The sequence below is a fragment of the Xyrauchen texanus genome, chromosome 8, assembly GCF_025860055.1.
Source record: "Xyrauchen texanus isolate HMW12.3.18 chromosome 8, RBS_HiC_50CHRs, whole genome shotgun sequence".
In the NCBI taxonomy this organism is placed as follows: domain Eukaryota; kingdom Metazoa; phylum Chordata; class Actinopteri; order Cypriniformes; family Catostomidae; genus Xyrauchen; species Xyrauchen texanus.
Genome location: NC_068283.1, coordinates 3,346,891 through 3,362,141, shown reverse-complemented (window position 1 = coordinate 3,362,141; position 15,251 = coordinate 3,346,891). Strand labels below are relative to the sequence as shown.

At 40.3% G+C, this 15,251-nt stretch overlaps 1 protein-coding gene across 3 annotated transcripts in view; it reads left to right on the top strand.

The window, feature by feature from the left end:
• Nucleotides 1–15,251, top strand: part of LOC127648373 (protein HID1-like) — a 63,923-nt gene that overhangs the window by 21,802 nt on the left and 26,870 nt on the right. For all 3 annotated transcript variants that reach the window (XR_007971163.1, XM_052133031.1, XM_052133032.1), the window contains exons 4-13: nucleotides 2,219–2,341; nucleotides 3,934–4,040; nucleotides 4,442–4,558; nucleotides 5,193–5,400; nucleotides 5,583–5,639; nucleotides 7,553–7,693; nucleotides 7,779–7,869; nucleotides 8,022–8,173; nucleotides 14,046–14,124; nucleotides 14,468–14,632. Coding sequence is in view for 2 of the 3 variants with exons in the window: in XM_052133031.1 (XP_051988991.1) it covers nucleotides 2,219–2,341; nucleotides 3,934–4,040; nucleotides 4,442–4,558; nucleotides 5,193–5,400; nucleotides 5,583–5,639; nucleotides 7,553–7,693; nucleotides 7,779–7,869; nucleotides 8,022–8,173; nucleotides 14,046–14,124; nucleotides 14,468–14,632 (1,240 nt within the window). In the remaining variant the exon portion in view is untranslated. The remainder of the gene's footprint in view (nucleotides 1–2,218; nucleotides 2,342–3,933; nucleotides 4,041–4,441; nucleotides 4,559–5,192; nucleotides 5,401–5,582; nucleotides 5,640–7,552; nucleotides 7,694–7,778; nucleotides 7,870–8,021; nucleotides 8,174–14,045; nucleotides 14,125–14,467; nucleotides 14,633–15,251) is intronic.

The window sequence follows — 15,251 nt, the reverse complement described above, 5'->3', positions numbered from 1 at the left end:
ATTATTCAGACGTAACATTCAACTTCTTGAGCCATTATAAGACATATGCTTACAAATAACTATTTGGTGCCGCCAACTCAGTTGCAGAATTTCAGTAGTACACCAAATGGCAATAGTCCTATCATACTGTTCATTTGTTGAACTTGCTATAGTTTACTTCCATGTTGCTTCATCATCAAATAGCAGTCAAATGTAAATCAAGTCAATCACTGAAATAGCAGCACCACCTTGAGGAGCAAATAGCATACAGTATATGATATGTGCGTGTACAGGCATATGGAAAACTGATAATTCACCATCGTCATGTCATTTGTATGAAAATAACACTCATTTGTCTTGTAATAAAAATAGAAATAGATACCCCGTGATAGATAACTTATATGGATATGAAATAATCATCAAAATATTATTTATGGAAGCACAAATATAGAATGGGTTACAATTACATATCTCGGGTCACTAACAACCATATACACTTGATAATGAAGCAATTAAATCTTTTTTTTTATTTTATTCGATTTTTTTTTTTCTTTTTGCAATTTTGCCATGTTTCTGTTGTTACACTATTCATAAGTGAAAGGTTAAGGAATACTGAAGAGGTGCAGGCATCGCTCCAAAAAATGGATGAGGTAAAGGTGGTGGATTGAGGTCCTGGGTCACTAAAGGTAAGCATTAAGCATTATATAAACAAGGGCGAGTCAAAGTATTTTCTGTGGTAATCAACATTATTCTACAAATAATCGATTGAACTTCATTTTTGCTGATCCTAGAACAGTCCTTTAACCTTCTGAGACCCCCACATGACTGCTGTATGCATTTTCCATTTCCCTTTATGATTTGAAACTAGTAGCACCTAAACAAGCAAATAATAAAATTCTAGACCAAAATAGTTTTCCTAAAAATCGATGTCTTCAAACAGTATGTGGACAGCTGGAACCAAGCTATATAACGTCATATTTTTTTCATCAAATACTTTATTATGTGTCTAGGACTGTTGGTTATTTATGTTTATGAGATGTTACAGACATTATAGCTGATTTTCTATAAAGCTGAATAATTAATTCTGATTAAATGTTTTGACCAGCATCATCCATCCATCCATGTTCAAATAAAAGGATACATTATAAATTGTGAATCTATGTACTGATTATCATTATCTCATGTCTGTCAAACATGTTGAGTGATCCAAACAACATCTGCAGCCTGAAACTGAACTTTTGGTCAGATTTTGTGGGCGGCTATGGCTCAGGTGGTAGAGTGGGTCGGCCGCAAATTGCAGGGTTGGCGGTTCGATTCCCTACCCACATGACTCCACATGCTGAAGTGTCCTTGGGCAAGACACTGAACCCCAAGTTGCTCCCAGTGGCAGGCTAGCACCTTGCATGGCAGCTCTACCATTGGTGTATGAGTGTGAGAGGGTGAATGCGACACAGTGTAAAGCACTTTGGTAACCTCTAAGGTTAAAAAAAAGCGCTATATACTGTAAGTGCAGACCATTTACTATTTAACATTTTAGGAGTGAATGCACTTGGCTGCATAGTAAGCTATGGGATGCACCCTTGCTCCCTATTTAGTGAATGACCTAACCTCCAGTGTGCTGTCTGTCTGCACTGATCTGAGAACAGTTAAAATGCATCTTATTTTCATCCTAACTCCATATAAAGCCTCTGAAAGTCACATTTTCCAGCTTTTGCATGAATATATTTATTCTCACTGTGAAAGTAAATGCATTTATTAATGTTAATGACCCGTATTGTACAGTGATAACAAAATAAAACAATAACAACATTTATATTGAAATGAAGAGTAATGATCCACAGATGTGTTAACAAGTTTTCATCTTTTGAGGGAACGCGGTCCTAATTTGCACATGTGGACATCATGTTTATCAGTGCGCTGATGCGTGAGAAATGAATGAATTTTTTAAAGCCGCATATCAAACGAGACTAGAGACGCTACACTTTACAACCAAACAGGTTTCAATCCAAAAACTTGAAGAGGTTTCTTACCAGCACGTCATGCTGTTGTCACGTGATGTAGTGTGCCAGAAGTTTAACCCTTAAATAACAGAGTCTTACGAACAGTATTCAGCTGGTTTTAATTCATCTAAATTAAGCGTTGCGTATAACAAAGCCAAAATACGGGTTGCAAGTGGTTAATGAATCAGTTTTTATGGATTGTAGAAATGATTTATAGTGATGTTTGTGTCTCTGTATAGTTGGATGATATGGAGGATGATGAAGAAGGAGCTCGTCCGCTGGCGGAGTCTCTCTTACTGGCTCTGGCTGATCTTCTCTTCTGTCCAGATTTCACAATTCACAGTCACAAGAGAGCAAGACCTGTGAGTTCACTAATGACTGTCTGTTGCTCATAATAGAGTTATGCTGCACAAGATCTATATTCCATAAACTGTACCAGTCATGAACCCCTGACTATTATTTAATCAAGGCATTAAAAGTGAAATGTAAGGAATATTATTTTCAGACCCTTTAAATGGACTTTTATCACTCAATGACCATTAATAATGTATTATTCCATTGGTTTCAACTTTTTTATGAGGTTCCAAGCACTATAGGTGTCAGACTGATTGGGTGGGTGGGTGGGAGGAGGAGGGTGATCTTAATATACCTCAATAAGATAAGATACTAGATTTTACATATTGTTGTAATATGTTTTGGCTAACAACTTTTGAACCGACTGGTCTAGAAACAAAGTTATTTTTCCACTGATTCCTAGGCATGTACTGTAGAATGCTAGGATTAACAACTTTTCAAGGTTTTCCATTATGCCTTCATGCCATTTTTAACATATGTTAAAAATGGCATGAAGGCATAATGGAAAACCTTGAAAATATGTTAATTCACATATAGTCTTTAGAAATCACACACAACAGAATTAGTTCAGAAAGAAAGGTAAATGGATAGTTCACCCAAAAATGAAAATTATCTCATCATTTATTCACCCTCACGCCATCCCAGATGTGTATGACTTTCTGTCTTCAAAGCAGGCTGCTGTGGCTCAGGTGGTAGAGCGGGTTGTCCACTAATTGCAGGGTTGATGACTCCACATGCCGAAGTGTCCTTGGGCAAGACACTGAACCCCAAGTTGCTCCCAATGGCAGGCTAGCGCCTTGCATGGCAGCTCTACCGTCATTGGTGTGTGAACGTGTGTATGAATGGGTGAATGGGACACAGTGTAAAGCGCTTTGAATACCGCTAAGGTTAACAAAGCTAAATATAAGTGCAGACATTTACCACTTCTTCTACAGAACAAAATTGAAGATTTTTAAAAGAATATCTCAGCTCTGTAGGTCAATACAACGCAAGTGAATGGTGACCAGACCTTTGAAGCTCCAAAAAGCTCATATAAAAGTAATCCATTGGACTCCAGTGGTTTAATCCATGTCTTCAGAAGTGATAGGATATGTGTGAGTGAGAAACATATCAATATTTAAAGCCTTTTTTACTATAAATCTCCACCTTTGACCAGGAGATACACGAAAAATGGTGGAGTGGAGATTTATTGTAAAACAGGACTTAAATATCGATCTTTTTTCTCAATGACACCTATTATATTACTTCTGAAGACTTTGATTTAACCATTGGAGTTTTGGTCACCATTCACTTGCACTATATGGACCTACAGAGCTGAGATATTCTTCTAAAAATATTTGTTTGTGTTCTGCAGAATAAATAAAGTCACACATCTGGGATGGCATGAGAGTAAATCATAAGAGAATTTTATTTTTGTGTGAACTATCCATTTAAAGTCAAATTAGATAAATGTAATTGTTGCACACTTAAACATACTGTATTAAACTTATCTCATTCATTTAACAAGTTAACATTTTCCTTGCAGCAATATAATGTAATGCTGTCTTAGTAAGTTTGATTACACTAAATTCAGTCTCAGATAGAGTTCTGTTATCTACAGGACTCGGTTGAGGACATGCAGTCTCTGGATAGCTGCGAGTATATCTGGGAGGCTGGAGTGGGCTTCGCTCAGTCCCCCCCGCTCAACTATGTCCATGATCTCAACAGGTGAGTGTGCTGAGATGCCATCTAGACTCCTTATGGCATGTGTGTTTATTTGGGTTTTCATGGCAACCTTTTAATCAGTAACCACACCAGATCTTTAAAAGCCTTGACCTGTGTTTCAGATCTGATATTTAAATGTGTAGTTCACTTAATATTGACAATGTAGTGTATTACTCTATTTGACTACTTTTGTGTTGCTTTTCTGGTGCTTTTTTGCTCTTTTTGGAGGTTGAAGTCACTTATTCTGATGAACTTTTCCTTTTGTGTGTCACTAAAGAACACCAAATAATTTTTGGTTGAACTATTCCTTTAAGAGTGCAGAGAAGTCAAGAGATGAGTAGATTTGTTAGCACTTCTGCTGCATGTTGAAGTTTTATTCATCTGTGTGTGTGTTTTGTTTATAGGGCTGAGTTGTTGAGGTTACTGCTCACCTGTTTCTCAGAGGTCATGTACCTACCACCAACATCAGATAACAGTATTCTCAACCCCTGGGTCACATTCTTCTGTTCCACTGAAAACAGGTCAATGACCCTCTAGCCCTAAGTATTGAACTTTGGTGTTGTAACTCGCCCCGCACTGTATATGCTACAGACCGGAATAATACCTCAAATCACATTGCTTGTTAAGGAGAGGTCACCAAGAAACCAACAAGGCCACCTCCACCTTAGCAGCACCCTAGCAACCAGCCAAAACCTCTTTGCAAACACAAAGCAATGCCCCATTAACATTCTAAAAACCTTAGCAACTACATAGCAACATGATAAAAACACTCACAAGTGTTTTTAGTAATCACAATACAATACCCAGTAAATACCCTGTCAATAAACCTTAACACCCAAGAAACTACATAGCAAACACCCACTGGGGCAGTGAGTTTTGCATGGACAAACATCACTTGCAGCTTCTTCAGCAAATGTAAACTGGAGTGGTGGTGGTGTAGTGGGCTAAAGCACATAACTGGTTATCAGAAGTTTGCTGGTTTGATCCACACGGCCACCACCATTGTGTCCTTGAGCAAGGCACTTAACTCCAGGTTGCTCCGGAGGGATTGTCCCTGTAATAAGTGCATTGTAAGTCGCTTTGGATAAAAGCGTCTGCCAAATGCATAAATGTAAATGTAAACTCCAGTAAAGACGCACTCTTTTGTCCAAACAGACATGCTCTGCCTCTGTTCACCTCGCTGTTGAATGTGGTGTGTGCGTATGACCCGGTGGGTTACGGCATCCCCTACAACCACCTGCTGTTCTCAGACTACCGTGAGCAGCTGGTAGAGCAGGCCGTTCAGATACTCATCGTCACCCTGGAGCATGAGGGCACACAGCCGTACCGTCCCCCCTCCCCCTCCATCATAGAGGACCAGGATGTAAGCGCACAACACCCTATAATGTACACAACAGCCACTCACAGCAAGCAAAGGTCAACAAGAGGCAAAGGATCAAGTTTCTCTGAAATTAGGACAAAGTGTATTATGGTCAATGGTTTATAGCAAAAAAATTGTATAATGTTTAATAAAATATGTATTTATGTCCTTCTCTTTATTTACAGTCTACTGGTCCAAATAACCTCTTCGTGAATTACCTGTCAAGAATTCACAGGGAGGAGGTATGGAATAGGTCTAACATGAAACCAAAATTTGGTGCCCAAACTTCCCAAAATATTAAACAATATTCACACTGGTATATTGAAAATATGTATATTTAACACAAATACGGGTTGCCCAAATATGGGCAAAAGATAGAATTAATTAATTAAATGCTATTAATCTGACCTTAATGACAAAACAATTTTGGTGTTCAAAAGGTGACATATTTTGCTGTCATGGAATTAACTGAAGGGAAAATTTTGTTTGGGTTCACTGTTACCTCTGGGGGTACCCAAGTTTGGGAAACACTGCGGCAGTTGAGACCAATATCAAATAAATATTATTTTCCTCCATACAATTTTCCACAGCAAAAACGATTGTGCTATTAAGCACACTCCTTTTATTTAAAGAAATAAATATAATTCTAAAAGTTAAGAAATGAAATTAAAAGAATGGCATGTAGCCTGGCAAATATGTATTTCTCAATTACAGGAATAGTTCTCCCAAAACATTTTATGCTGTCATCATTTACTCACCCTCATGTTGTTGTATATTCTTTATATACTGTATATATATTTTTTGCAGTGCAATGGCAGTAGACAATGCTTCAAAAAGAATGCAAAATTAACCTAAAAATAGTCCATGCCCCATAGATATATTGTGCAAGGCTTCTTAAGGTCATTACCCCACAGTTATTCTATTGCCATAACAAACAGAGTTCAAATGATTACCACAAGATTCACAAAGTAAAATATGATGCTCCAATCACTGCTTCTGTAAGCTCCAAGTAGCCTCAAACTCAATATCAGCTCTTACCTTAGGCTGTTTTCTTCAAAATGAGCCATTTTCTACTTGTCTGTGAGCTTGCTTTGCTCGGGGTGGCTGTGGCTCAGGTGGTAGAGCGGGTCAGCCATTAATTGCAGGCTTGGCTGTTCGATTCCTGGCCCACACGACTCCACATGCCGAAGTGTCTTTGGGCAAGTCACTGAACCCCAAGTTGCTCCCAATGGCAGGTTAGCGCCTTGCATGGCAGATCTGCTGCCATTGGTGTATGAGTGTGTGTGTGAATGGGTGATTGGAACGCAGTATAAAGCGCTTTGGTAACCTCTAACGTTAAAAAAAGGGCGCTATATAAGTGCAGACCATTTGCTTGAGTAACTAATCAAATGTTTTTTCTCAGATATCCAGAACAAAATATGCAGTCCAGAAGAAAAAGCATAATAAAAATATAATTTGCAAAATACGTTACTGATGCTGAAATATGCTCAGCTTCTCAGCTTTCCAATGAAACCTAGATTAAATTTATAGTCCACTCAGAGGCCGAGATATTAGACAAAACAGTAGCAAAGGTGTATGGGGTCACAATATAGACTGAATATCTATGGACGAGCACACGGCAAGGGCTCTGCTGCATAAAAGCACCAGCTGCATTTCAGATCTGTATAATGTGATGGAGGAAAATTAATTTTTCCTAGTACTTGCTGCCATCTATTGGAATTAACTAATGCTTTTGGAGGGACACAGAGAAAACAGAGCCCGAATCACAGCCTTTCAAAGACTGTATTAAAAGATATGTTCATCAAATGATTGTAAATATATAAGATATTATTTATGAATTATTGGAATCTGTTTTTGAAATTTGTGGGGGGGGATTTGAGCAATATTTTGTAATTAGTCCACTATTTGTGAGTAAGGTGAGCTTTAAAATTTGGGTGTGAAAAATTGCACTCAGCAGCAAAAAATTGCAACAGAGATTAAGGGGTTAAATTTATCTTGTTTTAAGGATGTTTTGACATTTTTCACTCAAGACCTGCTGGCAATCTAAATGCGAACACAATTACAAAGTGTTTCCTTTACAAATCGAAAATGTAAATTAAACACAGCAGAATTGTCCATCTCTCTTAACATGTGCTCTGTTTTTCTGTGTCTTCAGGATTATGATTTTGTTCTGAAAGGCCTGGCACGCCTGCTGACCAACCCTCTCACTCAAACGTACCTGCCCAACTCAACCAAAAAGATCCAGTTTCACCAGGAACTGCTGGTGCTTTTCTGGAAACTCTGTGACTTCAACAAAGTAAGAAATCTGTCGTATTTATGAGGTAATCTCCAAAACAAATGACTGCGAATAATTCACTTTTTCCCTGTCTCTCCTGCTGCAGAAGTTCCTGTTCTTTGTGCTTAAAAGCAGCGATGTGTTGGACATATTAGTGCCTATACTCTATTACCTGAATGATGCCCGAGCTGACCAATGTAAGTGTGCTGGGAGTGAAGGTGTCTCAATGATGATTAATTGCCTCTGCTGTCATTATATGCTGTTAGTGGGTGAGTGCATGCATGCTCGCTCATCTAACAAATGAAATGTTGTTTTTCTCTTTGTCATGTCGTTATATATTGATCTTCAGCACGGGTCGGTCTCATGCACATCGGTGTGTTTATTCTGCTGTTGTTGAGTGGAGAGAGGAACTTCGGTGTGCGTCTGAATAAGCCGTATTCTCTCCACGTGCCCATAGACATCCCTGTGTTCACCGGCACACATGCTGACCTGGTCATCGTGGTGAGACGGACATGACAGCTTTATATATACTATAACTGAAAGTCACATGAAAGTAATGATTATCAGTTTGTGAGTCTTACGAAACCTCTCAAGAATAAATCCGGATCATATTTCACCCCAAAATAAAACAGTTGTATTATCCATAAACAATTCAAAGTGTATTTTTTGGACAATCGAAAACATTAATTGACATTAATTTCACGAATACTAAGCACATTGCCCCATTTATCATTACTGTTATGCAAAAACATCTCATTCTTATTACTGTAATAATTGCTGGATCTTTGGATTCCTGGGGTCAAATATGTTCTTCACAGGTTTCATGAGATTCCCTGAGGAGCATTTTGTTTTTGTACTGGGTTAAAAAACAGAAACGCACCTCGAAGCTGAGTCATTGCGTCAACTCTAGCCAAGGTCCCTAGCTCAAAATTTTGTTTATGACTATTTTGTTTTGCTAGAAATGCATCAATGATGATGAATGGCAAAAATTTAAATGCCATGAATCAATTATTACTGGGTCAAAAAATTACCTCAGATTGGTGTGTGCATCATTATTTTATTTTGACACAGAGATAGGTAGATCTAGTTCTAAAATCAGTTGACTTCAGCACCCCTCTTTGCATCATATGCCAATGATGTGTGTCCAAAAATGGCTAAAAACACTTTTTATTTTTGGAGTGCCTATAACTCCAGAAGTATTAAACATATCCTAATATCATTCAGGGGGCCTGGGTTGCTCTGTGAGTAAAGACGCTGACTAACACCCCTGGACTCGTAAGTTGAAATCCAGGGTGTGCTGAGTGATTCCACCCTGGTCTCCTAAGCAACCAAATTAGCCCATTTTCTTGGGAGGGTAGAGTCACTTGGGTTAACCTCCTCGTGGTTGCTATAATGTGGTTCTCGCTCTCGGTGGGGCGCGTGGTGAGTTGTGTGCGGATGCTGCGGAGAATATGGACTCAAGATGGTGCCGAGTATGGCTGCTGCGTTGCGAGCTCCGATACAACACTGCGGTTTATTGTTTGTTTTGTTTACAGTTCTTAGTTTTTTTGTCTTGGATGTTGTCTGCCTTATTGTTTACGACAGACAAATGCTTTTGGACATTGGTTCCACAATTACACATCGAAAACCGGACTTCAAATTCCTCAATGCTGACCCACTGTTTACAAACACGCCGGCTGAGCCCTTTGTCTGGGCTGCTCGGCCGTGGAAACACAGAAGGAAAAGGGGAAAAAGAGCCGGCGTTTCATCAGAGTAAGACGTCGTGCAAATCGACCCCTGCTACCCAGTATACTATTGGCAAATGTTCAGTCTCTGGACAACAAGCTCTGCGAGCTGAGAGCGCGGATCTCTTTCCAACGAGAGACGAGAGATTGCTGTGTTATCTGTCTTACAGAAGCCTGAATGTCTGCGGAGATCCCAGACTCGGCCATCGAAATCACGGGCTTCTCCGAGCGGACAGAGCGAAAGACCTCTCAGGTAAAAGCAGAGGTGGTGGTGTATGTTTTATGATCAACAAATCATGGTGTGATCAGAGGAACGTACATTTCATCAAGTCTTTCTGCTCTCCTGATCTGGAATATCTCATGCTTCTGTGTCGACCATTCTGGCTACCGAGGGAATTCACAGCGGTCATCATCACAGCTGTGTACATCCCCCTACAAGCCGACACAGACCGGGAACTCAAGGAACTGTATGGGAGCATAAGTGAGCAGGAAACCGCGCACCCTGAGGCCGCGTTCATTGTTACCGGGGACTTCAACAAAGCCAATTTTAAAACAATCGCTCCAAAATACCACCAACACATAAATTTCAACACACGAGGGGACCGGGTTTTAGATCATTGTTACTCTCCGGTATGGCTACAAATCCCTCCCCTGCCCCCTCATTTGGCAAATCGGACCACTCTTCCATTCTGCTTCTGCCCGCTTTCAGGCAGAAACTGAAACGGGAAGCACCCACCCTCAGAACGATCCAGTGCTGGTCGGACCAGTCAGACTCTGCGCTACAAGACTGTTTTGATCACTCTGATGACGACATCGAGGTTTACGCTGACAGCGTAACGTGTTTCATCAAGAAGTGCAGACGTTGTTCCGACCAAAACAATACGGATATACCCCAACCAGAATCCATGGGTTAACGGCGATGTTCGCGCGGCACTCAATGTGCGGACCTCCGCTTTTAATTATTCTAACACGGAGGAGTGTAAACAAGTCAGTTATGCCCTCCGTAACACTATCAGTGCAGCCAAACGCCAGTACAGGCACAAACTTGAAGGTCAGTTCAACACCACTGACTCTAGAAGTATGTGGCAGGGAATTAACACCATCACGGACTACAAACGGAATAAAGACTCCGCCGTGAACACCGCAGCATCTCTCCCGGACGAACTTAATACATTTTATGCTCGTTTCGAGGACAATAACACCGCCCTCGCAGAGAGAGCACTCGTGGCCGACGCTACAGAGGTTGATTCACTCTCCGTCTCTGTTGTGGATGTAACCTGATCCTTCCGACGGGTGAACATCCGTAAAGCCGCGGGTACAGACGGCATTCCGGGCCTCGTCATCAGAGCATGCATGAATCAACTGGCTGGTGTTTTTACGGATATTTTCAATCTGTCCCTCTCCCTGTCTGTAGTCCCCACATGCTTCAAAACATCAACCATTGTACCTGTACCGAAGCAAGCCATAATCACTTGCTTAAATGACTGGAGTCCTGTTGCTCTGACCCCCATCATCAGCAAATGCTTTGAGAGGTTAATCAGAGATCACATCTGCTCTGTGCTGCCCCCCTCTTTGGACCCACTGCAGTTTGCCTACCATAACAACCGCTCCACTGATGATGCCATTGCATCTACACTACACACTGCTCTCTCCCATCTGGAAAAAAGGAACACATATGTGAGAATGCTGTTTGTAGACTACAGCTCAGCATTCAACACCATAGTGCCCTCCAAGCTTGATGAGAAACTCCGGACTCTGGGCTTAAACAGCTCGCTGTGAAGCTGGATCCTGGATTTTCTGTCAGGCAGACGTCAGGTGGTTAGAATGGGCAGCAACATCTCCTCATCACTGACCCTCAACACTGGAGCCCCACAGGGCTGTGTTCTCAGCCCACTCCTGTATTCACTATACACACATGACTGTGTGGCAACACATAGCTCCAATGCCATCATTAAGTTTGCTGACGATACGACGGTGGTAGGTCTGATCACTGACAATGATGAAACAACCTACAGAGAGGAGGTGCACACTCTGACACGCTGGTGTCAGGAGCACAACCTCTCCCTCAAAGTCAGTAAAACCAAGGAGCTTGTAGTGGACTTCAGGAAGAAAGACAGAGAACACAGCCCCATCACCATCAATGGAGCACCGGTAGAGAGAGTCAGCAGTATCAAGTTCTTCTGTGTCCACATTACTGAGGAACTCACATGGTCCGTCCACACTAAGGCCATTGTGAAGAAGGCTCACCAGCGCCTCTTCTTCCTGAGACGGCTGAGGACGTTTGGAATTAACCACCACATCCTCACACGGTTGTACACTAGTACTGTAGAGAGCATCCTGACTAGCTGCATCACCGCCTGGTATGGCAATAGCACCGCCCACAACTGCAAAGCCCTGCAAAGGGTGGTGCGAATTGCCAGAAACATCATCGGAGGTGAGGTTCTCTCCCTCCAGGACATATATACCAGGCGGTGTGTGAAAAAAGCTCGGAGGATCATCAGAGACTCCAGCCACCTGAGTCATGGTCTGTTCTCACTGCTACCATCAGGCAGGCGGTATCGCAGCATCAGGACCCGCACCAGCCGACTACATGACAGCTTCTTCCCCCAAGCAGTCAGACTGTTGAACACTTGATCTATCAGGATCAATAATTAGCACTGCACTTTATTAATCTATAATCTCACACTGGACTGTCAACATATTCTCCTCAATACTTCATATATATATATATATATATATATATATATATATATATATATATATATATATATATATATATATATATATATATATATATATATTTCATATACTCTTTACTTATTGCATTGTATATTGTGTATTCTATATTGTGTGTGTATTGTTTACTGTAAATTGTATATAATTATTGTGTTGTGTAAGTATGTGTACATTTGATATGTAAATTGTGTTGTGTAAGTATGTTGTCTACTGTAATTGGTATATGTCTCGTCACTGTCATGACTGCTATGCTGCTCGGAACTGCACACAAGAATTTCACCTACTGTTGCACTTGTGTACTTGGTAGTGTGACAATAAAGTGATTTGATTTGATTTAATTTGATTTTGATAGCGTGAAACCTCCACACGCGCTATGTCTCCACAGTAACGCGCTCAACAAGCCACATGATAAGATGCGCGGATTGACAGTCTAAGACGCGGAGGCAACTGAGTTTTGTCCCCCGCCACTCAGATTGAGGCGAGTCACTACGCCACCACGAGGTTTGGGCATTTCAAATTGGAGAGAAAAACTAAATAAATATATATTTCCTAATATCCATTTGGATTCTGCTTAAGAACAAACTGTCCTTTTTGTATCTTCATTTTTAAGGCCCTGTGTGGTTAAATCCCAGAGATATGGGGCATTGTGCATCTGTGTGAAAATTGTTACATTTTTTTACCAATTTTTTAATAGTGTTTTTGGATCCTTAAAAATCAAGATTTTGGCATTATCATTTTTATGTGAATAAATAAAGGTACATTTCTAGTTTCAACATTATTTGTACTTCAGATCTTTGTTTTGTTGGATAAGAAAAACTAGCTTCATACCATGTGACCAACATTTGGTTGTCGACCATTAAAATGGTTAAAATGGAACAATTTACAGATGGAGCCACATTGAGAGCCCCATATCTCTGGGATTTAACCACACAGGGCCTTAAATATGAAGATGCAGAAAGGAAACTTGTTCAAAACCAGAATTTGAAAGGTTATTAAGATATGTTTTATACTTCTGGACTTACAGGCTCTCCAAATTTGGAAAAACAACATAAAAAATAGCTTTTTAAATTTGAGGACTCACACCATTGGCGTATAATGCAGCAGGAGTGTGACGAGGAGGAGGCATGGCCGGGCTGTGAGGGTAAGGAAGGTGCGGCCGCGCATGTCTCTCCCTCTCCCTAACTTGCGTCTCTGGCCCCCCTTTATCTCACTCTCCTGCTGATAATCTGATTCAGTGACGACCGTGCACCCTCACGGCCTGGCCATATCCTCCTCCTTGTCACAAAGAGGTACTGTACTCAACTGATTTTGGTAATAGACCTACCTAAATCTGTGTCAAAATAAAATAATGATTGTCACACCTTTCTAAGGTTATTTTTTCACCTGTAGAAAAACAACATAAAAAATTGCTTTTTGAAATTTTAGGACTCACACCATTGGCGTATAATGCAGCAAGAGTGTGACGAGGAGGACAGCATGGCCGGGCTGTGAGGGTAGGGAAGGTGCGGCTGCGCATGTCTCTCCCTCTCCCTAACTTGCGTCTCTGGCCCCCCTTTATCTCACTCTCCTGCTGTTAATCTGATTCAGTGACGGCCGTGCACCCTCACGGCCTGGCCATATCCTCGTCCTTGTCACAAAGAGGTACTGTACTCAACTGATTTTGGTAATAGACCTACCTAAATCTGTGTCAAAATAAAATAATGATGGTCACACCTTTCTAAGGTTATTTTTTCACCTGTAGTTTTGCTCCAAAATTATGCAGAAATTGTTGTTTTGGCCCCCTTCTACAAATTATGGTTTACTCTGTAAGTATTGCTCCATGGCATTTCATATTTTGGCATTAATCACCATTTATGATTATGTATCTTCAGAAAAATTATCAAAACATTTTTTTATCACCATCATACCTGTAGGTTTTCCACAAGATAATAACCAGTGGCCATCAGCGGTTACAGCCGCTCTATGACTGCCTGCTCACTATCGTGGTGAATGGTGAGTATTAAAAGGGACTGGACAGTTTGCACAAGCCTTTACTTGGATTCAGATTTCATAGTGTGCTCTTATGCCAGACCAAACTAGAGGTGTCAGAGTCTAGGCCAAGGCATTTTCTTAAAAATCTAATCAAAGAGAACATGTCTAGTTATTTTCCTGAGATCTAAAATCATTGAACACAATAGGCCGTATTTTTAATTGAATCATCAGATTAGTATTGTAATACGTAAATGCTTACAGCTACAAATGTTTATTGTCCAGATACATGTGTGTAGTTTACTGCGTGACCGTCAAACGTGACGCTATCTTGCACACCCACCTATTGCACCTTGTTCTTGTTTAGTGTCTCCCTATCTGAAGAGTCTTTCCATGGTGGCAGCCAACAAGCTCCTTCATCTCCTGGAGGCGTTCTCCACAAACTGGTTCCTGTTCTCGGCTCCTCAGAACCATCATCTGGTCTTCTTCCTGCTGGAGGCCTTCAATAACATCATTCAGTATCAGTTTGATGGTAACATTGGTTACACACTGCTCTTTTTCTATGCATGATTTATTATAATAATTTCTTCTTAGACATTCTCTTCGCTGTTCTGACATCTCATCATACTCTGTTGATAGAAGATCATTTGGAGTTTTAAATGCAAATAATACAAGGGCTTGAATAGCGATTGAAGGTCAAAAGTATTTGTTCCTCTTTATTACTTTCTATTTCCATTTTCCTTAAATGTTGGTTAAAGGAAACCATGTTACCACTATGAACAGTCAACATTAATCAACATAAAAATTAAGTAAATACAATTTATAAAAATAATCGAAAACTTCAAAATGTAGAACACAGCTAAATGTTAAGTTTAAAATTAGTTTATAATTAAAAAAAAGTTTTTACAACTTTACCATAAAGATTTCATTCACTTATATAAGTTAACACATTAGTTAACATGAACTAACAATGAACAATACTTTTACAGCATTTATTAATCTTGGTAAATGTTAATTTCTACTGTTGTGGCAAAAAATTATCAACCAACCATTATCACTGCGTAAGAGACACTCTGACTCAAACAGTCTTTTAAAATTATTTATTCTTGCAAGAAGACCCAGTCATTACACAGCAACCCGTCTGTGTCATG